This window comes from Aythya fuligula, chromosome 16, assembly GCF_009819795.1.
Source record: "Aythya fuligula isolate bAytFul2 chromosome 16, bAytFul2.pri, whole genome shotgun sequence".
NCBI lineage: Eukaryota > Metazoa > Chordata > Aves > Anseriformes > Anatidae > Aythya > Aythya fuligula.
Window position 1 is genome coordinate 10,227,599 of NC_045574.1, and position 27,885 is coordinate 10,255,483.

The 27,885-nt window shown below is 44.0% G+C and overlaps 1 protein-coding gene across 1 annotated transcript in view; it reads right to left on the reverse strand.

The window, feature by feature from the left end:
* BMP7 (bone morphogenetic protein 7) overlaps nucleotides 1-27,885 on the reverse strand; it is a 44,153-nt gene that overhangs the window by 13,916 nt on the left and 2,352 nt on the right. The window contains exon 2 of the mRNA XM_032198621.1: nucleotides 5,575-5,767. Coding sequence (XP_032054512.1) covers nucleotides 5,575-5,767 — 193 coding nt within the window. The remainder of the gene's footprint in view (nucleotides 1-5,574; nucleotides 5,768-27,885) is intronic.

Genomic DNA, 27,885 nt, shown 5'->3' on the forward strand with positions numbered 1-27,885 from the left:
CTGTCCAAAGACAAGCTTAGGAAAATATTTTTCAGACTTTCCTACTCCGAGAGGGCCCCAGGATCTCCCTGGGCCTCTCCCTGGCACGTTTGCAACACCCTGTGTACGCGGCCCCGATGCAGCCCTCCTCCCACACCTCCCCTTCCCTGTGCCTCGGACCCCTCTCTCCCCCCCGAGCTGCCAGCGAGCCCAGCCCGGGGGTCCTCCAGGTGAAGGCACAGACTGCTGGAGGTGGCCTGAAAACTGTGATGATGGTGTAAATTACACAGATGATGATCTGTGTAAATTCGGTTGAAGCTTGGGAGAAATTAAATTCACTTTAAAATTTCCTCTTATTCTTATTTCTGTCTCATCTGTCCCCAGTAGCTGTGCTCCCCTTGCTGTGTAGTGTTTGAGGTCATCACCTAGGATTCAAAGACTGATTAAAAGTGGCAATGGGAGAGCTTGTTGCAGAGAGATGCAGCGTGTTTCCTAAGTAGGAAGCCTTTTGTAAAAGCTGTGCTGAGAGAAATGAGGCTATGTACGTATCCCTGACACTCTGTGCAGATGTTTCTGTATTGAGTTGCTGGTCGTTAGAGCATCCCTTAGCTGAGGAGGAGCCCGCTGGGGTATGTAAAATGCTTCCTTGCAGCTACCTGAGTGCCTGTGAAGAGTCATGCCAAGCTGAGTGACTTCAAGACTTGTCAGAGGTTTTTGCAGTGGCTTTGAGGAATGGTCTGAAAGAGGTAACTGAATGCAGCGCTGCTCCTGGGGGGCTGCAGGGCTTCCATGCTCTAGTTCCCTGCTGCTGTGCCCGAGAGCATATCAGGATGAGAACAGTTACCAACCTACGTGCAGACAAGTAATAAAAATTAATAAAAACTATTGTCAGTACGTTTCTAGATGCTGTTAGAGTGCTTGTGGATATGGTTATGGTGCTGGGGCACAACATTAAAACAAACTGTATCTTTCTGCACTGTACCACCCTGGGAACAATCACACGGGTTACTTTACAAAGCTCCAAAAAGAGGACACATCTGCTTTGCCTGTTGGGTGGGCCTAAGCCTTTCTTAGTTACTAGAATTACATGTTTCAATCCGCAACATGGAAACAGACCCCAATGAACAAGGGAAGAGGGTCTGGAGAGGGGCTCAGGTTTGGTCTGGGTGCAGAAGTGGCGTAGTTTGAAACACAAACTAAAGCATTCCAGCTGCAAGTCAAACCCAGGAATGCATGGTGCAAGATCTTATTTTTCTGTAGGGCTGGTAACATGAGCATCCACATCAGTCACTGCCTTTGAAGCCTGTGAAATCCATAATGGGCACAAAGTGAACATGTAGCAACTCCATTACAATTACCAAAGGCTGGTCAAGTACCTGGCTTTATTCTGACCAGTAACAAAACTCCCATGGACTTCAAAGGGGTTGGGATTTACTCCACAGTGAGAGTGCTGGGTCCACTGAAACTGGAGCTGAAATTCTGGGATGAGGTATTTCAGCTGCAGAAGGTGCAGACATATGGGCGGGACCAAGCTCTGGTGTTGAGGAGAACGACACAGTCTGCATTTTTTCTCTAGCTTCGTGTTAATAAATTGAGGATGATGCCCCAGCTGACAGCCTGCCCAGAACTGCATGGGTACTTTGTGAAAATACACAGGTTCATATCAACTGCAATGAGTTAGGTATCCAACCTGCTGCTAGAAACCCCATTAAGCACCCATGTGTCTGTTAGGGCACCGAGGTCCCTTTGGCCATCGCTTGGAACACTGGTAGAAAAAGGTAACGGATATTTCCTTTCCAAAGTGCCTCACAAACTATTTTAATGACTTCTCTGAGGTCATGAAAATAAAAAATGACAAAGGTCATTTTTCTTAGACTCCTCTCCACAAGCCTTTTTTAAACATGTTTCCCACTTCGGTGCCTGAGACAAATGACCTTCACACCTTGCAGCAAGCCCCATGCCCCGTGGTGTGCGCTCCCTCGCTCTGGAGAGGAAGGGTGCAGCCTGGAGCAGCTTTGTGCTCCAGCAGCACCCAGGCAGGAGGAGATGGGGGCTTGGCCAGCACACAGCTCCGTGGTGGCAACCTGTACTCCCCACTGCAGGGCTCCTTACTGCAAGCAGGGACTCAATGTCCCACTGCTCAGCTCCCTTCTCAACCCAGCTGGTGGCCTTACAAAGCTTTTTCCCAAGCTTTTGGGTGAGGGAACCACAGTGACCAAAGAGAAGGTGGACATGAGTCACTGGACCTTAGGTTGTGTGTGTGAAGGCTTCGAGACGTGTTATTTTAGTCAAAACTTCAGCTGTTTTCACAGTGTTTATGATATTAGGAACATTTTTGTTCATGAATGTACTTGTTTGCTTAAAGTGAATAACTGGTGCTTTGTGCCTAAAGAATGCTGTGCATGCTTTTTTGTAACCGAGAAGTTGTCAGTTTGAAAAGCTTGCCTTGCAATGCGTTCGGAGATTTGGAAATTGCAGAAAGAGTATTTGATTGTTTAGTCTGCTTTCTTAAAAACACCTGTATTTACATCTTCAGATAATTTCTTAGTCAAAGTCCAGAGGGGTGTCCAGTGTGCTACAGAGGACGGAGCTGTGCTCTTGTTCTTGCTGCCACGGTGGTTAGACACGTGTCTGCCCACGGCTGTGCAGGCAGATGGGTGGCAGCGCCCATCCTGTGATCCAACAGCCCTGTTATTGAGGGGCACAGCTTCAGCAGTGTCTGTCTGGAAAGACTTATGCCTGTGTTTTTCACCCACGGTAAGCAGCAAGCAGAGATGTTGCTGGTTAGCTACCTGCCAGCCTGCCTGAACTCGTACCACAAGTACTGAATTGCTGAGCTGCTGCTGCTCCTGGCTTATCTGAATCGAGGGCACACCAGCACACCCTCAGAACTGGAGGGTTATCTGAGGCTTAGCTGGAAATGAAGCCTCCAGCACAGCCAGTGCTCCCTTCATCCTCAAGGAAAAGATCTCCAGTCAGCCACAGCTTTCTTTTCAGGTGGATGCTGTGCTGTTTGGGGGCCCCAGGAGCTATCCTGGCCCCTGCTGTGTGTCGCCGTGTGGTGCAGGAGGTGACCTGATCCCACTGTTGCTGTGGGGAGGCTGGTGGTGCACTTGTAGACGTTGGTGTGCTCAAGCACAAGGTGTGCTTTGTGGGCGACCACAGGGTTGGGGAATATCTGGTGTCTCAGGCCCTGGAAGGCAGTTCCAGTAACCTGCTGGGAGATGCCACTGCTGTTTTATCATCAGAGAGCAGGGGGAGAAGGAAACCCATCCGTTATTTCGTTGGCCATCGTACCTGCCGTGCTCTAGGGGAAGGCACCGACAAAGCAAAATGTGAGCAAAGGTTTCTCGCGGTGCAGGGGGAGGGCTTGGCTTTGTTTTGCTCTTGTTGCTAGCAACGTCGGATGGGTCTGACTTTCCAGCCTGCTCGGGACGAGACAAACAGCCAAGGAAGCATCAAAGTGAATGGGTGGTTTTTGATCAACACTGGAGAGAGTTTGTTTTCTTTCTCCACTTGCCCAATGACACACTAACTTGGATGACTGGTCTGTGACAGAGCTGGTTGGAAAATGTCAGTGGAAAAATGCAGAAAAAGAGCAAATATTTTTACAAATGCTAGTGACAATATTTTTACCTTTGGTCAATCCAAACCAACAGGAGTATTTTTTTTTTTCAGTACAAACTGTTCAAAACTCAACAGCGCCTGTGCCAAAATGTATGCAGAGGGTGAATATGCATGAACACTCATAAAAAAAGAAAAAAAAAAAAAGCTGTTCCTGTGGTGAATGTGATGCAGTAAAACTGCATCTAATCTTGTAGCTGGAACATCTGTATAATTAGCAGTATTCCTCACCTCTTCCACCCAGCAGTTCATGTATATGCCTGCCCTTTGCATGCATTTTTTCCTTTAGGAATAAGAGCTCATGAAGGAGACAGCTTACAGAAAGGCTGCTCCATGCAGTTGTAGACACAGGACCCACCCAGGAGGTACCTCGCAGCCCTCTCTATAGATCCTTGTAACAAATCTGTGGATGTATCACCTTAAAACTAAGGAGCTGAATCTCATCCTAACTCTGTCAGTAAATTTCCTTGCCGGCACCTCACTAATCAGACTCTGAAGGAGAACTTCCCTGGCATCCATTCGTGTGGTGAGGAAGGACATTTGCTCTAAGGATATGTTTCTCCCTACTGTCCTGGCACGCTGGGCATCTGCCAACACATATCCTTTTTCTGCTTTTCCCGTGAGTGAGAAGGTATCCCCGCAAGCTGTTATCTATATAACTTACTGATGAGATATAGCAAAAGGAGGCCTTTGTGTCCGTGAGAGCTGAAGATAGAAAGAACTTAAATGCTTGTAGAAGGCAGGATCGAACAGGTCCTATGCGTGCTTGTGGCTTGTTGCCTTCTCCTTTAAGAAACTCTAGTTAAAATGCTTGAGTTATCATTGTTTAATAAAAATAGATTAATAGTAGCGTAGTCCCTCAAACCTTGTAAATAATTGTCATTAGAAATGTTGAGAGAAACACGAGTTTTGACCCACATGCCAGTGTTTAAATACTTTTACCATACAACAAAGCTGGTAGAAAGTCTCACCATTTAGAACTGTTGATAAGGTTTCCTATCACATTTTAATGGACCAAAAATGCAAAACTATATATTTTTTTGCCTTTTTATTACCTCTTTTAAAACTATAAAGCCGGAATCCTGATTACACTATTGTTTCTTACCCTTTTGGACTTTCCCCCTTTTAAATCCCTAGTGTTTCTCTTTTCATAAACTTAAATTAGGTCTGCAGTATTATTGCCTCATATTTAGTAGTCCTAGAGAATAACTTCTGACTAGCATGTGATTGTAAATACTTTTCATGTAAATAAATGCAGTCTCGCTTTTGGTAGGCTTTGTATTTAGAAGAAATGTGCAAATGAAACTAAGTGCCTTTGATAAGCGGTTTGGGATTGCTGATTAATTGGAACCAAGAACAGATGAGAAAATTAAACATATGTTCTTATTCAAGTTCCCTGGAGGATTTGTCAGGGAGTTTGGCATACATTAATAATTCCCTGGAATGGATTTAATAGCTCATCTTGTAGTTGTGCACACACAAAACAATCAGTCAATATAAAGAGCATGGTGTCATCTGTCCTTGTTAATTAGGGAGCTCAAATGCCTTTGGTAATAAGGGCTAGTAATTAAGCTCCAACTAGAAAGGAAGCATTCAGATGTGGTTTTGCCACCTCAGGATCCATAAGCAGCAGGAGGAAGAGGCAATGTCTGCCAGAAATGTTCAAGTACTTGGAGCCTGTGGCCTCCTCCCGCACTAGCACCCAGCACAGCCCCTGCCCCTCGCTCGCTCCTCAGCTGCTGGGTGCTCTTGGTGCACCTCGAGGCTCCTGGGCACCTTCACACCTTCACCCCTTGCCATAGTGGATGAGCACATGCAGCAGCTGTGTTAGCATCGACTGAGATTTCACAGGACAGCCCCTGTGCCTAAAGCCCCTTCTGCCAGTGGCAGCGGTATTTGTGAAAACGTTGAGCATAAGCCCTTGAAGGCACCTGCTGTGCTCGCATCAGGATTTCCCTGAGGGTCACTCACCTTCCCGGGTGCTCCTGGAGGACCTGGTAGACACTAATCTGGAACGTTTCATTATCGAAGCGTTCGCGGATGTAATCCTTATATATCCTGAACTCGGCGGCTGTCACTGCTTCCCCCTCTGGGATTCTGGAGAGATCAAACCTGAACTCTCGGTAGTGGCAGCGCTGATGGTGAAACTCTCTGTCATGCTCCACTGAAACAGAAAAACAGCCCATTAGCCACCTGCTTTGTTCCCTTTCCCCTCACCATCAAACAAGCTTGCGAGTTGCCACAACAGCAAAGGGCAAGAATATCTGATTGCAGCATCTCGTGCTGCCGTTCGGTTCGTTAAAGCACACAGGACACAAAGCCTCTATCTAGGCCACTAGAAGTATAGAGGTGTTTACTAGGCTGTCTTCGAAACAGTTTTACAGCTGGCTGGCACAGGGTGTGAGTGACTGTTGCGTTTTAATGATTTTTGGCAGCTCCACGTTTGACAAGTGACTCTGGACATTTGCCACCGATAAGGCTGGGCTGCTGTTGGAAGGGGCCAAAAGGAACAGAGGGGGCTTTGCAGCAGTGCTGGCTCGTGACTTGACTCTGCTTCTGAGCACAACACACGCACCCATACCCGCACCCACGTATACACACATGCAAATTCCAGTCCTTGGGGCCTTTCACGCTGCTGACCCACATTTGGTGCCAGCTGAAGTCATTACAGATTCTCAGTACCACTCCAAGGGTTGGAGCTGCTGTTCTGAGGCATCTTTACCGATCCAGGCTGTGAAGCAAACGTTCAAAGTGCCTCCTTCCATGTACCAACAGTGAGTTTGAAATAGCAAGAAGTGCCAGATTCCTCCCGAGACAGCACTGGGATGGCGTGTTGTGCCCCTGATGGATCTGCCTGCTGCTGATGTATGGCTGATGGGCTCGTGCAGCACTGCTGGTGGTGGTGGAGCAGAGGGGCACTGTGGTGAGGAGACAAAGACCTTGAGCTTTTCCCCTAGCAAGCTGCAGCAAGGGGAGGAGAGGTGTCAGTGCCCCATCTGAACACACAAAGTGCAGTGCCCTTCTTCGAACAAATTCCAAATTAAACAGACAAGTCAGACAAAGGAAAATGGGGAAACAGAGGTACAAGGGGACGCACGGACTCGCCAGAGGTCACGCCGCATGGCGTTCAGAGGGCCGAGGTTTGAACCAGGGCCTTCCCGCGTGTCCTGGTCGTGTTGTCTGTCCACTTGACCTCCCTGCAGCTCGACTGCACAATTCAAGTAGTTAGCTCTGAGGTTTTCTTGGCAAAGAATGCGCGTCTTTCTACAGGCCTGATTCTCTTCTGGCAGCAGTAAATCCATTGTGTAAATCCATTGACTTAAATGGAATTACTCCTGAAAAAGAGGAGTTTCAGCCTGAGACTGGGAAGTGCTATTTAAATTTATGGCACTGCACAGCACAAATTTACCTCGGGGGGCTCTCTGGTGGCAGGGACAGAGCACGGGGAGTCCCCAGGAGCAGGACCGTGTCCGGCCGCTCACACGGAGTGAGCCCAGCCCGGCTTTGCTGGCCGGCGGTCGGCAGCTGGCTGCGGGCTCTTCCTTCTCTCGAGCAGCAGTTCTGCAAGCAGTCCAGGGCTCGCAGTTTGCCACTGTATGATTGCTGCTCAGGGAAATACCTCAGCGCTCTTACTAATAGCTGGGATTCGTCTTAGAGGAGTTTTTTAGGTATGAAACCCCTAAACTTTCCAAGACAGAGGCGATTAAGTTCAGCAAATGGTTTTATAGTTTGGGCAGTCTTTGCGTGCACTGAGTGAACGGAGTTATTGTTCCACCTCCAGCTATAACATCTAGTGCAGCCTCAGGAAGATTGCTCACTCTCTCATACCCTGAGGTGTGAGAATTGTGAGTAGTCACCAGCTTTTGTAACACACTTGGCAGGCTCAAACTGCCCTGTAAGCGCTAGCAACCCTATTAAATATGCCTCAATCCCTTCCCTTCAAAATACTCTCAGCAGAAAAAGATACAAAGAGTATGATTTCAGTCTCAAAGGAATTTGTTTGCACCTAAATTACAGAGGAATGGAAAAATATTTTAATATGTAATATCTCTTTTAACCACAACTATAGAAGAATGAATATAATGTTGTGTGTTTTTAATTATATTATGGATAACATCATCAGCAGGGTGGATTACAGATAGGTCAAACTGTAGGATGTACAGCAAGATTTGCTTCCAAAGACGTGGGAAGGCTGAATTTTTAAAGGAAGGTGGGTGCACCCTTTCAGTGCTACATACATACAAATAATCAGTCAGTGCTGGTGTATACACTTCGCACAAAGTCTGACAACAGACACGTGAAGATGAAACTTTTTTGGGTGCTGCTAAGAGTTCACAGCAATTCCCACTGCAGAGCACCAGAAAAATGTGTCATATTAGTGTGAGAAATTAATGGTCGGGGTCATAAAATAAAAAGCCCCAGAGTTTGAACTTTCCCATGCTTTGCAGATGTTTGGATATAGGGTTTTGGGCTGAGCCATCTTTAGTGTTAAAGCAAACATTCCTGTGGCTATAGTCATTAAGATCATGAAAATATGTGGATATGTAACTGAAGAAAGAATCCCAAGAAACCCTTCAACTCAGTGTTTATTGTTTTTCCCCTTTTTCTTTGCACTCTGGTCCTATCTGCTGACCCAGAAGTAACAAATCCTTTCAGAACTAATTTATGAGAAACACTGACCCTGAATCAACATCTGTTAGATGACTGCAGTAAATCTTATTACATAATTAAACACCAAAATCTATGTTAAAATAACGTTAAGGGTCTGACTTGAACTCATAAAAGCAAGACTCTTCATTATGAGGACTGAAATCCTATCCTTAATTCATGCTGCTGTGCTTTGGTATTTGTGAACATATGGTACAGTATATATGATCGTGCACTTTTTGTAGTCCCCAGTAATACCTTAAGCACAACAGCATGAGGTAAGCAGGGGAGTGCTCAAGGAGTCCGAGTTTCCTGGGTTTGATGGGTGTTAGTCAGACCTTTGACAATTCTGCAACAGGGTTGTTTCCAATTAATTACCTGAGGAGTTTGAATAGGGTTGGGGGGCGTTTAAAGAGGGGAATGGTATTTCAAGTGTTCTGTGAAACAATCAAGGGAATTGCTACAGCTCTCTGAATGTGGCTGCAGTTTCTCCGTTAGGTCTGTAAAATCGTGATCCTTATTGTCATAACCAACCATATCAAGAAGCTTTTGGTCATTTTTGATGAACTTAATCTCAGCTGTTTGTCAGCCATCGTGTGTTAAATGCTCACTTAGTCAAAACACAGTGTGATTGTTTGCTGAGTATACTTAATAGCTCAAAGAACGTGAACTTGTGTTTGTCCTAAGCTCACAGTTCTTACAAATCACTACAACCCCAAGGCTTTTGGTGAACAGTTTTAGCCCAGTTCCTAATTTGAAATGTTGGAAATTCCAGCTCAGAAACTGTCACAATTCAAATGCCTTGGCAAGGCAGCTGCTTGGAGAGGAAGCCAAGGCTCTGGATGTGCAATCAAAGGGCGTAAAATATGAAAAGGAAGAACACCCTTGAAAAATAATTCTGCTATGAAACAGACGGCGTGCCTTAGCTGTGGGAAAACAGTGGATCTCGCCCCCTAACGAAATAATCCATCCACAAGTGATGCATGTGTAAATGCAAACCTCTTCTCATTTCTAGACGTGGTCTCTATTTTGGAAGCACAACCTCTGTAGACAAATTATGAGCTCATTTCACACACATCTCAAAATCTGTTGGTGTAAAATAACTCTTGGGTCAAGAGCAGCATGGCAAGTGTGGCAGACAATTGTAGCTACTCCAGGTGGGGATCATCAGACACTCCCTTGGGCGTAGTCCTGTGGGAAAGGAAAGGCCAAGATGATGGAGCCTGAGAGCTCCATGGAGGTGGACAGCAGATTCTTGAGAAAATAAAACAAGAAAAGTGTGAAGGACAGTTAAGGTGATGTGAACAAAACAAGCACGTATCTTCAGTTAGTGGTTGTCAGTAAATTTGCCACACCTCTGTTGCAAATATGCAAGGAAGCTTGGCATCTTTGAAAGTCCAGCCTTGACTATCTGCCCATGATCTGAGTGCTGCACAGGCTGCAGCCATCTATCTGATACAGATAGGGCTCCGAGCTCTCTGAAGTCTTTTGTTTCTCCCAACCAACTCTGTTGTGGCATTGTAGTGATGCAAGAGGAGGCCGGGTGGCATGGTTGTGCAACAACTGGGATGATTAAAAGAAAACACGATGGATACATGCACGCAGGTGTAACGTACCCAAGTATCAGATCCAAACATATGGGAAAGCTGAAGATAAAATGTCAACAAATCCTTGGCATTTGTTTTGACATGTACTCTTTTCAGATACAAAACTTGAAAACATTGAGATACAGAGATGAAAAGTTGTAATGGTTGACATCTAGAACTTGTGGCAATTCAGTTGACACCAGTACCAAAAAAGTAATATTGGACAAAAAAGCTTGTGACCCTGATATAATACCCCAGGGTACCCAAACTTCTAAAGCAAATGATACATCAGCAGAGAGCTGGGAAACTTGAACTGATCCTATTTTTGGTCATTTTCACAGCAAAATATGTTGAGACTGGAAACAAGAGCCCCAGCTATTCTCAGCTTCTTTGTAAATCACTACTGGTAAGTGGAAAGCTGATCCGAGCTAATTCTGTAAACACTGGTTAGGCCACTGGTTTTGTAACAAGGATTGATGGTACTCAAGGCGTGATACATGACAGCCATGATTATGTTGAGATGTAGCCTGCAATAGCTGTTATTTCTGCCTACACATACCAAAGAAACAGTACAGTTTTTCAGTCTCTGTTCCAAGCACAGTAGCACAGTGTCAGTCATTAACTCCATGTATCAAGCAAAGAACCAGTGAATCACAGCAATAATTTTCCAGGAATGACTGTTAAAAATAATTATTACAGAAGCATTAAAAGAGCTAAGCCAACCCCCCAGGGAAGTCAACAGGAATATTTCCACTAATTTCAATAGGTTTCGCAGGAGGCCTTACTTCTGCCAGTCTACTTACCTAAGTATTTTTACATTCTTGTTTTCTGCAGATGTAAAAAATTTCTTTTTCACAAGCAAAGTAAACACCAGATGAACAGATCTTGTGCTCAGGCTGCCAAATTGTGAAAGCTTTGGTAATTCTATGCCTTCTTCCCCTTGGCACATATGGAGGATGTATTTAGAATATATTTTGAATATTTAAACAGGTAAAAATTTAAAATTTCCTGTTAACACTTTCACCTGATAATGTGTTAGGTTTTTTACAAGATGCTTTGAGTAGTTGTCTCATTTATTCTAGCGATCACAGAAGTTGGAACACTACTTGTTTCTAATTTACAATGAAAAAAAAAAAAGCACCAAAAGGAATGTGTAGTAGGGTGTCTTTAACTTCTTCACTCCCCAAAAAGGCCAGAAGGGATTTGTAAAGAACTTTAATCTCAAATAGATTAAAGGTCCTGAATTCCTGAGACCGAAAGATAAGTCAAAGGAAAATAGATTCCAAAAGACAACACCCCCTCACCTCAGCCTCTCAGCCACGCGGGAGACTCAACTGCAGAGGCATCAGTGGTTGCCTGTGAAACCCACCAGAAATTTGAATGCCAAAAAAAAATTTCTGCCACGCTCCAGGAGTGATGTCTAACATGTTTTAAGAGTCTACCTGTGCCTGTCTGACCCCAGGGACTGAAGGAGTCAAGTAGGTGAGGTTAGTGGATAGGGAAGTCTTTGTCTCCCTTTCCTCTGATAGCTGCGGAGCTACAGAAAATGAGCAGCTTCTGCAGAGATGGCTGAGGGCTGGCTGGTTGGTCCAGTCAACCTGTGGATTTTGGCCACTAGCTTTCATAAAATACTAATTTTCACAAAAAAAAAAAAAAAAAAAAAAAAGGCAGATTATGCTGATTTACACATCCAGCAGCGCAAAATCTTGTTTGAATTCCAGAAAAATTACCTTTAATTCCTCCCACAACCGGCCCTAGAGATCCTAAACCAAAACTTCATAAACTTTCTTGCCTCCTTTCTGCATAGAGCATGGGATTCCCAGACCAGCTGCCCGGGGACCACCAGCTCAGCCAGGGATCCACAAACATTTGCAGCCTACATACATTACTGCTTTCAAAGGGATGGCCAGCTCCCATCTGTGCATCGCCTGCAAAGTGGACTCAGCTGGAAAGTATTTTTCCCTTCCCCAGAGGGGCTTTGAGCTGGGTCCCGTCCTCACCTGGCCTGGAGAGGCGGCAGCAGGAGGCAGGGCAGGGCTCTCCCTTCGGCTCCGGGCCCGCCGCGGTTGTGAAACTGCGCTGTAAATTTTCAGGATGCCAAATGTGAGAGCTCTTGATGGGATCCTAATTAACAGGGATTAAATGTTCCCTCTATAAATTGCACTCCTTTGTCTCTAAATTGGTGGATAAAATCATGTCATTTATGAAATATAGGCCTTTTCTCCTTATGTTGGTGAGGTTCAAGAAGGAGGAAAGCAATTAGGGGAAGGATCCAGCGGTCTCTGCAGCTGAAAGGGCCTACTGGGCCCAGCGGGACTCCTGATTGAGCAAGAAGTGCAAGGTCAGTCCCTATATTTTTCTAAGGAGGAGAGGGAGTATAATAAAGACTGCAATAATGTCATGCCAAGCCACAGCCTGCTAAGGCCCATGTTTCCCTCCTCATTGTGCTTGACAGCAAGAGCTACAGGGGCAGTTGTAGTAAATTTATAATGGCAAGAATTTGGGAATGTGAAGCTCTGTGATTGGTTTTCATTTGCTTCATCCTCTCAGCTAAAAGATTTACATGCTGACATTAGGCAGCTGAAGCAGCAGTTAAAGAAATGCTTGGAGAAATAGCTGAAGATCATAAATTGGGAGCCCTATGGATGGAGTACAGCAAATGTCCTGGGCTGTATGTAATTGATGAGATTTTTTATTTTTTAAGAGTGTTAAAAACAGTATTTGGAGAGCTTATTTACACTTACTGGGAGCCCTCATCTGGCTGTGCAATAACGCTGCTGGGAGCCAGATCTTGCACGTTTTGATGGGTGGCTCAGGTGGGGGCAAAGGCCGTGTGAACAGCCCAAGGGGGAGGATGCAGAGCCAGGGGCACTCTGTCCTTCAGCCTCTGGCCCGAGACCCCCAGGCAGTTGCGTGGCTCTGGGCTCACCTGCCAAAGCCTTGTCCTGATGGTCTCATCCCCACCTGCCTGGCTCAGGAGGGGCTGCTCAGGACCAGGGCGATGCTCAGCAGAGGGAACTGGTTTGGGTAACTCGCCCCCAGATGCTTGGTGTTCATGCACCCGTTTTACACCTGGGCAAAGGGAGGTGAAGGTGATGAGCTTCCTTGGTGCAGGGGAAATTCAGTACGTGGCAGAGCAAAGTCCTGGCCTGTCCGCTGGTGTCAAGCAGAACTAGTGCATTAATTTCAAACGGGATGAAAACCAGGCTCCATAAATCCTGATCCCCAGTCCCAGAGGTTAGAAACAGGGGGATTCAAAATTCTTCTGGGCTCACGGCTGCAGAGCAATCCAGGGTCAACATTTTTGCCCTGAGAGGGGGAAAAAAGCCCTCTGGAGTTAATATTCTTCCTTTAACCATCACTTCATTTTTTTAGCTTTCAGCATGAAGGTGGTGTTGCCAGCAAGACCACCTAGCCACAAACCCAGCAGGGAGCTTCCAAAATTCTTCTAAACACTGACTCCTTGTTATAAATTCAGAAGTGGTAATAGCAGCAGTGCATATCACATCTGTGCCAGGCTTCGGGCCTGGGAAGGAGCAGTGTCCCTATTGCTGAACATAACTTGGAAAGATCCTTTCAGTCCACACATGTATCAGCATTAGCCATTTCTTTGTCAACAAATCCCTTAATACGTACCCTTTCTATCATGTACAGATGTCCAAAAAATAATGGAATACTGTACTACAAGATTAAACACTTTAATGTCAGCATATGTGTTGCATGGCTCCGAACAATGGTATCATTGTGCGTGTACAAACAGCGGGTTGAGGGAAGATGGGTTTAATTATCTCCGAAGCAGCAGCAAGTTCTTCCTGACTAAGCTGAACTTCAGCTAGCAAAGACGGCTCAGAGCAGAGATTGGGGTTTCTCTAACAAAATGCTGGGCCCTTTCTGAGGTTCTTCTGATGTTAGGTTTGGCATCGTAGTGGCTTCTGGCAGAGCTCGGGGAACGATGCTGAGCCACCTGCTCTCCGGGGAGCCCTGCTGCCAGGGAGCACGGTGGGGTGAAAGGATGCTGCTGTGACCCTGTGGGGCACCCAGGAGACTCTTCATTTAAAATTCCTTGGGATGGTAGATGGCAAAGGGGAAAGATAATAACTGGGAGGAGATGGACAGGGAAAAGTATGTGTGCTGCCCTCTGCGTTTGGAGATGTCTTAGGCACTGAGAGGCAATGCTGGGTGGTGAAGCTATTTCTGCTTGAAGAAGACCCATGAAATATCTGGGCAGGTTAGGCACAGGTAATCTCTTTTCTTTTCTGAGCATACCCTGATCAGAACCCGTTTACGCTGTGGTTTCTCTGCTGAAATCAGAGCCAGACTAGATGAAAGGTATTGTGAAAAATTTACACATGGGACTGTGCTGTGAACACAGAACTCTCCTAATAGTAAACAGACTGACCATGGTGTGAATCCTGATGCTGAGCGTGCAGCCTCTGAACTTGTATCTGGGGAAAGCAAAGTCAAATGAGCAGGGAAGAGTTGCATTTCTTTGGAATTCCTTATTTACATCCTTAGCAGGCAAACACAGCAGCATGCAGTGCTGCAATCAGTCAGCAGCTGCTGTAACAGTATTTGTACAGGACTGGGGGTACATGACAGAAGAGAGAAAAGGGGGGGGGCTGAGAGAAGAAAGGAAGAAATGGGAATGAAGATGTTTCTTTAGACAGACTACATCTACTTCTACCTTCATCTCCTGAGTATCTCAAACCTTCTTGTTTCTTTCCTCCCTACACTGGGAAGCGGAGATCCAGGACAGTGCTGAGCTGGGGCTTTGCATCCAGCATCTTGCCATTCTCAGCACCTTAGGGGTGGCATTTATCCAGAGAGCCAGGGGGTGAGCTGGGGACTGCAGTGATGCTGCAGAGCCTGGCTCCTCCTGTGTCCTCCCAGCTGAGCAGCGCTGTGGCCATCTCAAAACGTCTCAAGTTCTCATGTGATGAGTGGGAGCGTGGTTAACTGAGACTGGTATTTAGCCATGCCAGCCTGCAGCAGCCTGGGACCGTTGCTCCCCTGTGCACAGCTGGGGATGTGCCCGGCAGCAGCCTCGAGCCAGGGACTCCTGCAGCTCCCTGCAGGCACCCTGCACTGCCCAGGAGGGGCAGCTGCCAAGTTTGCTGCCTACCAAAGGCAATCTTAGCACTTCTCTGCACCCTCTAGAAATGTTCCTGCGGCCAAACTGAGCAGTGAGCAAAGGGAGAGGCAGAAGCTCATCATTACTCCTGCCTTCTTGTCTTTGGCTGCACTGTAATGCATGGCGTGCAGCAATGAATAAAGAGCAGACATGCACTGCTAATGCATCCCCTAAATCCTGAGTCCTCTGGATATGGCTATCAGAGGTTTGTGGAGATGTACAAATATATCTTTCTTTTCCTTCTTCGAATACAGCTGACTGCTACTTTATACCTCTTTCTTTCTCTTTGTAATTCGGGGGACAACACGGCTGCTTTCATGGTGCTGTGAAATCGATGAGGTGTATCTGGTGAGGCTAACCTCAGCAGGAAGCTGCGCCAGCGTTAGGTGTGAACTCCAAGTCACACATTTTGCCAGCACATCCAAGGGTCAAGGAGATAGTGGCAACCTGGGGAGGACGGGGAGGAACCGCAGACCAGGGGCAGGAAGGTGGCAGCCACAGCGTGGGACAGGGCAGCATTGGGCTGGAGAAGCGAGCAGGGCGACGGGTGTCTCAGCAGGGAGGGGGCTGCAGAGCACGAAGAGGGAGAAAAGTTAATGACAATATGGTTCGCTGAGGAAAATAATCCCCCAGTCCAGGCAGCAGACAAATGGGGCTCAAGGTGCTTCCTGTAATCTGCTTGGAGGCTGGGGGCCTCTCAAAAAGTCACTGATGCAAAAACCAGCAGTCGGCTCTGTCTGCTTGTACACACAGCACTGAGCAAATGGAAACAAATCCCCGGGCCCAAGGAAGGAGAGACAAGCGGCTGAACAGATCTGGGCAGAAATCGTCTGCATTCAGCCAGGGAAGATAAGAGGCAGCACAGGAGACTACTGCAGGGAAACCTAAAATGGGCTGTTGGGGTTGAAATGCAAATTGTGAAATAAAAAGGTCCTTCTTGATAGATTCCAAGTGTGAAGCAGTTCTTCAGCTGTGACTGAATTTCAGTTTAGGGGGAAGCAAAGAAACATGATGTGTTTCAACCAGCTTTAAGGTAAGCTCAGGTAAGGGAAGGCAGCTTGCTGGTGCCCGGCAGCCTGGCAGAGTGCTCAGCCTTGGAGCACGAGGGCAGCAGCGCTCAAAGTGTCCTGCTCTTCTGAGGGTGCGTGCCTCTCTCTCAGAGAGGTGTGAGCCTCTCTGCAGGAAGCTGGGAGCCTGCAGCATGGGCACCTTGGTCTGCAGGAAGGCACGTGCATAGAACATGCAAAGAAAAACAAAAATGATATAATGATTCTTTGATGCTGTGATTTGATCTTGCAGAGATGCGACAGCAGCACATTATGCTCTTGCATTCCAGTAATGACACTGGGGCAAACTAAGAACACTTCAGATGTATTTGATAAATTAGATACTGTTCATAATAAATAGCTTGAGTCAGTAATCTCGGGAAGATCAGTGCCCAAGCATCCCTGATGTGTTTGCACAAAGCAGACAGAAATGGCCGAGGTACCGCTAGCACATGGAGGAACATGTGCACTCATCGTTTGCCAGGACAGGCCAGAGAAAGAGGATATTGACTGCTAGCTTAGTTTCAATTCTTTTCCAAGTTTTGCTTCCAGAGCAAGAAGAACTTTATAAAAAGTTGTGCTTGTAAACCAATGCTTTTCAAGCTTCTATTGCTGCTAATTATCTTTCCACTACATGATTTTTTCGAGTTGCCTTCTGGTCCTTATTACTATTGGTGTGTTATTATGGAGCATAAGGTTACTTAATACAGCAAAAGATTCAACAACATTTGCAAAACTGATATAGAAAGAAGGACTGGATTCTAGACTGGTACAGCTGGTTTAAGGTATTTTAGAAGTAAATGAAATCAAATGAGAATTTATAATCCTTCCTGAGGTCTGGATTCCATCAGACTAAACTCATTAGGCATTAAGGTGCAGGTGCAGCTAAATAAAGGATTGTTCTGCTTTTCTTAATACCATAGATTCACATCTTGAGTTCAAAATAAAAGTCTTTTAAAAGCACATGTATACATTGTGCATCTACTGGCAGCACTTGAAAGAGAAAGTTCAGCTGATGGAATCTTCAAATGCCTTATTTTTGTCAAAGGAATGTGCCCGCTTCTTCGCTGGCTGTGATAAGGGACACAAGCAGAGAAACGACTGCAAATTGGCCTCTTAGTGCTTATTCATTTCATTTGCATCAGGCCTCCTTTTATCTACTGAACAGCTGCCCAAATAAATAACGTAAATCTAATTAATCTTTCTTTAGTAATGTATTGCCGCAACAATACCAGCAGCTCCCCAAATATTCCAAAGTTTGGGTCTACACCTGCGCGGGCTTCCCGGGAGGAACACGATGGGAGCTGCATGTGCTGGGAACCGAGCCTTTTTTGTGGCTTACTCTGGTAAAAGAAAATAATCCAGGAACCAGTCTTCCAGGTTTGAAAGCATATGGCTTGCTGGATTTCTTAGCTTAAATCCCAGATTCTGGTTTTGTTGAGAAAGGAGTTTGTAGGATATTACAAAATAACCAGCAGATATCAGGCGTTCGACCATCAGATAAGAATCTCAGCCTTCGATTGCAATCAGCACAATTTTGACGTGGAATGTACACAATCCGTGCCGTGCCGTAAGACCGCGATGGGCAGGACCTTTGGAGCTTGCCTGTGCAATAACAAACGTCTGTGCATTTCTTGGGCGGGCAAGCATTGGGAGAGGAGAGCTGCTGCCTGTGATGGGGGCAAAAACTATTCAGGAGAAAGGTCCACGTGCCCTGGAGGGGAAAACTCTGCCAGAGCACAGCTCTTCTCTTGCGCCCATGCTGTTGCCTCTGTTGTATATTTTTCAGGTGTTCTGCATATGGAAGGTCTGGGGATATGAGCAGAGTTTGTAAGCCAGGATTGTGCGATAGAAATACAGTGTTTATGGGCATGGGAGGAAACGTTTTGGAAAATAATGCTCAGAGATGTCAATTACTGCTTAAACAGATATTCCAGAGTGTGGGGCTTCATGACGCATTTCACGTTTTTCTTTAAGATCATCGTGTTTCCTATGTGCTGCCAAGGCAGGTGGGGCACTGCAGCATTTTCCTGCTTTTGAAACATGGGAACTGGGGACAAGGTCATTGCCCAACAGTGAACCGATCCTTCCTACCCGACACAGCACAGCAGCTCCCTGTCTTGTTGGCTGCAGTGGGACTCACAGCTTATGCACATGGCCTTCTGGCTTTCTAGGAAGGTTTCTGTGCAAGACAATTTTATTGAGAAACAGCCAGGGGATTGCTTAGTCTTTTAATAATGTGGTACATGGGCCTAAGAACCATGAATATTAAAGGTCTGTAAGTGGATGACATCCACGTATAGTTCTGCTGGTAGATGTAACGTGCTCCTGTCCTCGAGTGATGGCCAGTTTGTTATTTCAGAACTGTGCTCAGAAGACAGAAATGCACATGTAGAGAATGTGTGCGTGTCTCCTTTCTGCTACAAACGTTGGTGGCCAGCGCTCCAGGCATAAAATCATCTGGGGGTTAGGAGATTTATCTTCCGTTTAATTCCCACCCACCATCTGTATTATACAAGAGGAATTTTTTTACGAGATAACACCGTGAGTGCCATCAGCAGCACCTAGCCCTGCATACCACACTCGTGTAGCGCGGTGCTGGATTCCTGATGCTGAGCCTCCCGCTAGGGCTGGGCCATGCAGGCCTCCTGAGTCAGCCCCTAACAACAGCATTTGCTGTTTTGTTTTGTAGTGATCTTTTTTTTTTTTTTTGTCTTTGAACACAATTTTGCAATTGCAGTTCTGGGGTAAAAGATCAGCTGTCGTAACACACGTCTTCACATCGCTTTGGTATGAATGAGGAGAACACAGTTCCCGTCCTGTTGAGTGCAATTCTTAAAAATAGCACAGAGATGAGAGTGTGGCATTTAAGAAAGTGTCTCCCAAGAAGCAGGCACACAGATCACTCTTCTCCAGTTCAGTCTCCTGCCCACCAGTCACTGTTTTTGTGCTGGACTACGGCTGCCAATATGGGGAGGAAAAACTTTCAGACCATCAGACACGCTGATTTATGGTTTTCCCCCACTCTGCCATATTTTCAGTGAAACAACTCTCATGGTATGGCTGTGGACTAACGAGCACAGTGACAGTTACTGTTTTCTAAAGAAATATTTGGAGTTTACTTGAGCACGTTTCTGGATTCTCTCATGTACTTCTGTGTCCCCTGTGTTAGGTTTTAATGGGGCGTAATGGTCAGAGATCTGGGGCTACAGAGTCCAATATTCTTGTAATTTGATTATAATGTGTGCCACCGAGTTGCAGGAACTGTTGTAGGCAGAGGTCAAAGCTGTGTTCACACCAGCAAGAGAGGTTTTGCACCACATGTCCGATTACCTTCTCCTTTTCACCTGTCTTAGAAGACAAATGACTCATCGTGGAGTGCTGAAATATCTTAATCTTCTGATTCGGCCCAAGGTTTAAAGACTGGTTCCTAAAAGCTTCTTTCTGAGTTGAAGAGCAAGTCCTGTGCTGAGTGATTCTTTTTTAGCTCTTCTCTTCTGCAGTTTATTACAAGTATATTTGTGTAATTAGGGGGCCCAGTAGTAATGTTGTTAAAATACAAGTGGGCACATTTATTGTTTCCTCCAAAAGGAAACAACCAATCTCCAGCAGTTCTGGTTTTTCCCTGTCTCAACTGAACATTACTGCTTTATGTAGCTAGCAGATCATGAGGCTAAAGTTACTTCTTTTTTTTTTTCCCCTTATTTCTTTTTCTTAAATAGAAAAAAAAAAAAAAATCCCCTCCTTTCTCTTAATGAATGCTGGATTTTTTAAGGCTATGGTCAGAAAGGGGAACTTACACTCAGCATGTTGTTTATAGTGCCACACAACCTTCAGCAAAAGGGATGTGCAGAACTCTTTATAAAACTCTGAAAAGTCCCTGTGGGATTATAAATACTGCACAGTAATAAACAAATAAAAGTAGTGAGATAAAAACGCTCAGAATATTTTGAATGTTAGAAGCAATAAGTTTTAACCCTGAAAACCAGGGAAGGAGCAGATTGCCAGCATCTACCAGCAGACAGAACAGGTATTGTTGGGAATTGATCATGGGTCGTGGTGAACAATTGTTGTTCGTGCTATTGTAGGCACTTGGATGGTGTAAATAAATTGTTGTTCGCATGTTGGTACAAAAGCATTTGAACGCCGCTAACTGGTAAGCACCAGAATTCAAAATTTCTTAATTATCATATTTTTTTTTGGCTTCCATTTAACCGATAAACCTGAACTTGCTTTCCTTCGGGGTGCCAAAAGACTCCTTAAGCCAGTGGGGGTTTCAGGTAGATGAGTAGGGAAATGCTGCCAGCCCTGCTCCCAGCCCTCACCCGGTAAGAGGCTTGTCTCTCCGTCTGAATTACAGCCCCCAACTACCGATGCTGTATTATTTTATGAGTATTTTTTAGTAGATCTCCCAGGGTTCTTTTGGTCTCTTTTAAAAAGTTTTACTGCCACTCTACTGTGGAAAGAACAATTGGTAAAATCAGAGGACCGAGGCAGCTGCAGCAGTGCCAACAAAGCGAGGTGGCTGAAGGCAGAATCTGGCGCGGTGGCCCCAGTAAGAGTCAAAGCTCGACCAGATTTACAAAACCTGGTGAAGACATCGTGCCAGATCCTCAGATGGTGTCAATTGCGGTGACTTCACTGCTGCGGTGGCCTTGTGCCAGCCTGCTCCAGCTGATGCCATCAGGGGCTCCTCGTGGAGGTGTAATTCAGACCAGCATCGCACGCTGGGAGGCTGCAGCCTAATGAGAGGAAACTTTTTGCTCACTTGAAAGGCACTTGTGCACAACAGGCAAAACTTTAAAACATGGTGCACCACAACATTATCAGCCTGATCAACATGATTTTGTGCCCTCGTCATAAATAGCCTCACAAGGCACTGGCTCGTTTTAATTATTATTTAGAGGGAAGCAGTGCCCTCTCTCCCCTCCCATCCTTTTTTTTTTGTTGTTGTTGTTGTTTCTTTTTTAAAAGGAAGGTAGCTTTTAAGAGCTTGCCATGAAGATCTAAGTTAAAGGATTTTCTCTACTACAAAGCCTGCATAGTTTCCCAGGCCAGGTGGACCTGATAGTACTGACTGCATGCTGAAAAATCTCATCCCCACCCTTCAGGCACTTTAATTGTAAGCCTTTCCAGATACACTGGATAAACACTGTCAAAATGAACCTGAAAGGGTTGTTGTTGTTTTAGCCCTTAAATAATTATGAGTTTGTCTGTCTAATTACAACATAATCTTCTTTAAACTTGGGTTATTTGCAGTATCTTTTAAATAAGGCAGAATCAGAAACAGACAAAATTTGAAAGTTTACAGTTCTTCCACTTCAAGACATGGCAGAATTTTTACTCCTGTAAAATTTAATTCACCCTGATAACAGAAGAGTCTAGATTGGAAGCTATTGCAGAAAGATAAAGATGATAAAGAATAGCGTGTGACCTCCAAGATGCAACAGAAACTTAACACTCTACGGATAAAATTTTTCAAACAGTTTAGAAATAGTTTAAGGTAATTTACGGAAAGACTTGAGTGACAAAGCACATTACTTGAAGTGCCTTTCCTTCACTAGGCACTTTCTAAATTCTTTCTCTTTCATTTCTTTACTCTCAGGAGACTTTTAAATCCAGTGAACCAAAACAACACTTTGTTTGTTGGTATAGCACAGCGCTGGCACAGATGGCAGACACTGCACCTGTTCCAATAAAATGGGAAAATTGGGAGATAAACCATAGCGCTCATTAACAGGAGTCTACTGAAACATGAACAATTTGTATTTTGAATATCTTCCAGGAATGAAAGGAGAAGTACATAAACAGACCTTGTTTTCACCGTCAGTTTAAAATTAATTTGTTAAATGGAACTTTGCGTTTGTTTCATGTATGAAGACACTACATACCACTGAAGAAACTATGATTATGCTTGAATTTCTTTAAGAAATCAATTGATTTTATCTAGCTGTGCCTGTTCTTTTAGACAAAAATATTGGCAATTTAAATCAAAATCATTTAATCCTCCTGTACATAGTTGTGGGAGCTTTTTTTACTTCCCCGCTTTCTCATGCTGAGTAATAGCACATTCTTACAATCTAGTGCATAATGGTGAGAAGAACAACATAAACAAAAGCCCTTCTGCTAATCTATTAATAAATAACTAGCATTGTGGGAGGTGGGAGGAACCATAGAGCTATCTGGATAGTTAGCAACAAAATTCACTGCAAAATAGTTTTTTTCTAGGCACAGGGAAAATGCTATGTAATATCTGATAGACTATTAAAAAAAAAAAAAAAAAAAAAAAAAAAAACCCTTAAATGAGAAGAAGCATGAAGTAATAGCTAAGCAAAGGATAAATTACTGCAAGCATTTGCCTTGATCATCAGTGTTTGTGCAGTTGTTCAACATCCCATATATCTCTCTCTATTTCTCTCACATACACAAGAATTAAATACAAAATGTCATGAAAATTCCTAAGTATCATTTAATGTTGGCAGCCCTGCACTGTAAAGCCATTTATATAAAACTGTGGTTGGCAGCTCTCACTCTTCCATGGGAACAAATTAACATTGGCATTCCAAACACAGGAAAGTAAGGAAATTAGAAACACAGTTTATATTTGGCCAGTGCTTTGAAATACTGTACCATGCTACTGATGTCAATTAATGAAAAGCAGAATTTTGCGGAGAGGGTCTGGTTTTGAAACACATTAACACACGTTAAACATGTTTGCACAGGAACCGGATTGTAAGCATCTTGGTTCCAAAACAATAAAGCAATTACACTAAAACTTGTAGTCTCAAAGTTGCCATTAATTCAATCCACTCGATCTGGATCACTAAAGGATTTTCACTGACTCCAACATGCAGTCGACACGAATGTTTAAAAGAGCCTGCATGGCACATTACTGCGGGGCCAGATCCTGCAGGCTTGCACATATGAGCTCTTATATGTAACCTGCTGTAAATCGGGACCATGTATAAATAATGGGACTGTACAGTGTATACCCAAATAAGCAGGGCCACAGCAAATTGGTTTCATCAACAAAATGAGGATTTCAAAAAGAGATACTTGAATAAGAGTTGGCTTGAATTTTGCTACCTGCAGCTTTCTCTTAGCAAAGATGTTTACTGACAAAATCTTAAACACTTCTGGTTTTCACATGTACACCAAAAAAAATCTAGATGGCAGTTTATCTCCTGGCACAGCTCCACTGCCTTCAATGGAATTACTCCAGCATGGAATTCGGCCCCGCAGTCTTTACAACACACTGTTTATTTGTACTGTGATTCAGATATTTTGATACCAGGAATCTTTCATCGCTGAAGTTTCTCCACATGAAATATGTCTTGTATTAAGAAATATCAGTTTCACATTTTTGTCAAACATTATTTGCTAAATTCTGTTTGTTGCATAGATGGGAATTCAGCTGTAGTTCAACAACAAGGGTTCGGCTAGTAATGATAAGCAGTGACTAATAGGAGCTCGCTCGTGTTTTGATTGTTTGCAGTAAAGAAAACCTCCCTCAAAAACAATTTCAAGATTAGGAGAGAAAACTGTTTGAAGCTGTAGCAGAAACTACCGCGTGCTCATTATTTCAACACAGGGGTATTTCTTTGGCCCAATTCTGTTCTCAATTGTGCTAGTGTAAATCAAGAGGGAGTTTATTGGAATTACTTTGGACACACAGTTGTATAAATGAGACCGTAGGGCCAGCTTCAGTAGAAATTCGACAATTTACACCAAATGAAGACCTAGCCAAGAATTTTCTCTTGGGTTTCCATTTCCCAAACATGTGCATGTGCAAAGCTTTATCCATGTGATTAGTCCTAGTGAGTAGTCCCATTTATTTCAAACATTTGTAGAATGAGGATCTTAACCCTGAAACTAATTCCAAAAGCTCACTGCTTTCCTTAGAAGTTCCTTCCGTTTAGAGAAGAAATATATTTTTATATAAAAGCTTCTATATCTATGTAATTAATTCCAAGTGGATATTTTGATGCAGGCCTCAGAGAGGATGACTACTACTGGAAGGGGCTTAAAATACCATGGTCTCTTAATGCTTGATATTAACAGGTAGTCTCTTTATCCGGCCCGCTATCAAAATTTGCTTACTTGTGCTCTTGCTCAGATGACTTCATCCATCATTGCAACTTCTCACTGGTATTCATCAAGTTAGAACAATTTAGATGTGTAAAACTAAATTTGTTATCATTTTAACCACAAATTAACAGTTTCTGTGTAAATATTAGCATTTCCTCACTTGGTCCAAGGATTGAAGCCATAATGGCACTAACAGTATATTTGATTTAAACTAATTAAAAACAGAGGCTCTTGCAATTTAATATATTGATTTTACCAGTGGGACTTAAATCTTTTATAATAAGTATACACAGCTGCACCACTCACCCACCGCCACTTTTAAACCTAATCCCTGCATTCCTCCTGACAATAACATGACAGGATCCACACATCCCAGTATTAGCCTTAACCCCGGTGACACTGCCAGAATGTATTAAACTAAAACATAGCAGTGTCCTATTTAAAAGGAGCCTGTCAACAGCCCCGACGAGGCTTTAATAGTTATAATCTTGTTTTTAATTAATGTTTCCAACCACTTGTGTAACCTTCCCTCCCACATCTCTCCCCCCTACCCGAAAAAGCGTTTCAAGCTTATTTACAGAAGAAAACGTAACGCCTGGCTTCGTGCTGCCTGCCCAGGGGCCACTAAACCTCCTTTGCAAAAGGAGCGGTGGGGACGCACACGCGGGCACGCAACCAAGACCGACGGCAAACGGGGCCCGGTGCTCGGAGAGGAGCGGGTCCTGCACGCTTCACTTGTGCCCAGCTCCTGTTACAAGCATCACAAGACTTGGCCATCAAGGCCCGTCTCCTTCAAAGCACTTTACAAGCCGCCGTGCTTTGGCTTTCAGGCCACAGATGCTGGTGGGGGCCTCGCCTCCCCAGGAGAGCCTGTGCGGGAGCTGTGCGGAGCCCCTGCTCCTCTGGCAGACACCTACAAAGGCGAGCGAGCAGAGGGGGACAATTTCCACGCGTTATTTTTTTCCTTGCACGAGGACATCTGTCCTTGGCTACCTCTGTCCTTGGCTGACAGCTTCTTTGCTACCACCGCAGCCGTGGGATGCAGGTACATCGCTCGCTGCTGCTGTTTTATAATTTTGCACCCGGCGATTTGGAAAGGAAGGAATTTCTCTCTACAACTGGCCGGACACTGAGGGAATACCTGTTCTGTGCTGCAGTCAGGGCAGTCCCTAAGTGCTGCTTGCTGCAGGCTTTCTACCGTAGCCGTTCTTGTACCACCAAGCGCTGTATACATCCACACTGTCTAAAACAATTACAGGGTGTACCTGTTCGGGCTTGAGAGCCGGTAACAGCACTAGGTGGAGGAGAAAGAAAAAGCCGAGGGCTTGGCCTAATGTATGGACAGACCCATGTGATCATGACCAGGCATTCAGGGCTAGCATTTAATCTGCTTTGTTTCAAGTGGGAAATATGTGAAGATCAAATAAGTTCAAATCCAGGTCAAATATCCTTGAAAATCTTTGATTTATATAAGCAGGAAAATGAGGTTTAAAAGAAGTGATTATGAAAGGGTTACTAAAAACACAGCTGTACGCGTACTCTTATATCTGAGGCTCTCCAAAGAAAAACTGTGTGACATCTATATTAACCTTTGGCTGTACACCAATGAAGGCCTGTAGTGAGCTGGAATGCAAGGCAGCCCCTTCCAAATTTTAACACAAGCCAGGTTACAGCTGCAAATGCCTGCAGCCCGTGCTCACTTTATAAAGTATTCCCCGAAGGAAATTTTTTAACTGTTATAGAATCTTTTTCTAATACCCTACAGTGTTAAAGCCTGTTATTAAAGGGCAAAGAGATGGTTCTCTATGCCAAACACTTGTCAACAAAAAGGATAGCCAGATGGTATGAAATAAAAGGAAACTTGGGGGCTCTTCAGCTTCTTGATTTACATTAACAAAAGCCACTTTCATGTGCTCCTTCCAAGAATGACTAATTCCCCTCCCTCCCCCCCCCCCCCCCCCCCCCATTTTTTGCCAGGATTAAACAATGTTGTTCATTTTATAATCAACCATGAGACAAATTAACAAATTGCATATCACTTGTGCCGACTCTTTTAAAAAAATATTCTCAGCAAGTCTGTTTACCAAGTCAAGATTACCCACATAAGGACAACTCAATTATTTTTAGACGAGAGGGTCTAAGTAATGTGGAGGATGTTTACTCCTTAGCTGCTGTTTATAAACTTGAAATTTAAACTCGTGCAAAAAATGTTTTGTGTCTTTTCAGTGCTTAAAATGGATCAGTTTGTAAACTTTATTTGGACAGGGTCTGAAGTGGAATTCCAGCTAATGAAATTAGAGTAATAAATTTTATAAAATTAGACGGTAATTAACTGACTAGCTTCGTCAGACCACTGTGGCTAAATTCTCTTTTAATTTACATGTAACTTCATTCTTGACACAAATCCATTCCTCATCCATCTTAGCACAGGTGTAAGTTAAGACGAAACGTAGCCTGTGAATTAACTGGTTATAAATCTAAATCTAATTAATTGTCAGGATTTTACAGTGATATTACAAGCTTAGTACAAAGCTCCCTGCAACATAACCCTGAAATGGAGCACCTGTATTTGGGTTCCTCCCTACCAATACTCACTATAAATTCTTTGGAATAAATATACACAGAATCTCCATAGAAATCACTGTGTACTTTTTTGTTGTTGGGTTGGAGTTTTTTGTGGGTATTTTTTGTGTTTTTTTTTTTCTTTTTTTTTTTTTTTTTTTTTTTTGTACTATGTAGTGCATTAAATCTTTCAATGTAAATATTTATTTTTGTATTTTTTTCCTCTAAAGCTGTACAAGTAGGTAGGGATTATGAATAAAGAAAAAAAAAATATGCATATAGATTAGCATTTGGAAGCCTGGAATAACATGTTTAGTTTATTGAAATTTCTATATTATTTCTTTACTCGTTTTTACTTCCTCCATTACTGAGATGAAAGTTTATTATGCTGTGCCACTTCCTCATTGTGATGGCTCTCCTATGGTAATAAAAGCCTACCTGTGAAACGTCGTGCTCACAGAGTATCTCTTACAAAACTAGGACACAGCTTACAACAGTCTCATTTAGCAACTCAGTTCTGGTGTAAAAGGGATCATTGCAGAAAGTCCCCAGAAAAATATCGATCCTATAATAGATCTTCTTATTTTCCCTGAATGGCACAGAAAGCTGCACATATAGAAGCAGGTGTTGCATTTTACTATGTATGGGAGCGAGTGGCTGGTCTAACTCATTAAAATGTCCATAAACAAGCCTGTCTTTGTCCTATAAAGATGAAAGACCGATGACTATAATGGGATGAAAGGTGTGCACGGTGATGAAGAAAGCTGTTATAGATCTCTGTCCTTTTTAAACTCGTCCTGGCATGCACTGTTGACAAGGGAACAAAACAGTACAGATAAACCTCTGAAATGCGCCTTGCTGGTAATAATTCCACCTGTCTTTTGTAAAACTATTGGGTTTTGCCTGTGCTTTCTACTCTCTGACCATGCTGAGAATGAGTAAGTAAAATGGTAATTAAGTATCTGAAATAACGCTTTCAGATTTCTAAGCTAACTACAAAGCCCAACAGGTCGAAATTCATCTATCCACTACCATCATCACATCACATCGGGACTTTGAGTGTGAACAGTTTGTACAGGTACAACCTGCTCCATAAAACGTTCTCACTTAGACACATCCAATAATGTAATTTTTACTTCACAGCTTATGGATCGATTCCACTCTAATCACAAACCCTTTGTATTCAAAGTAATTTGGGACCTGAACATTAACTCCTTGTATG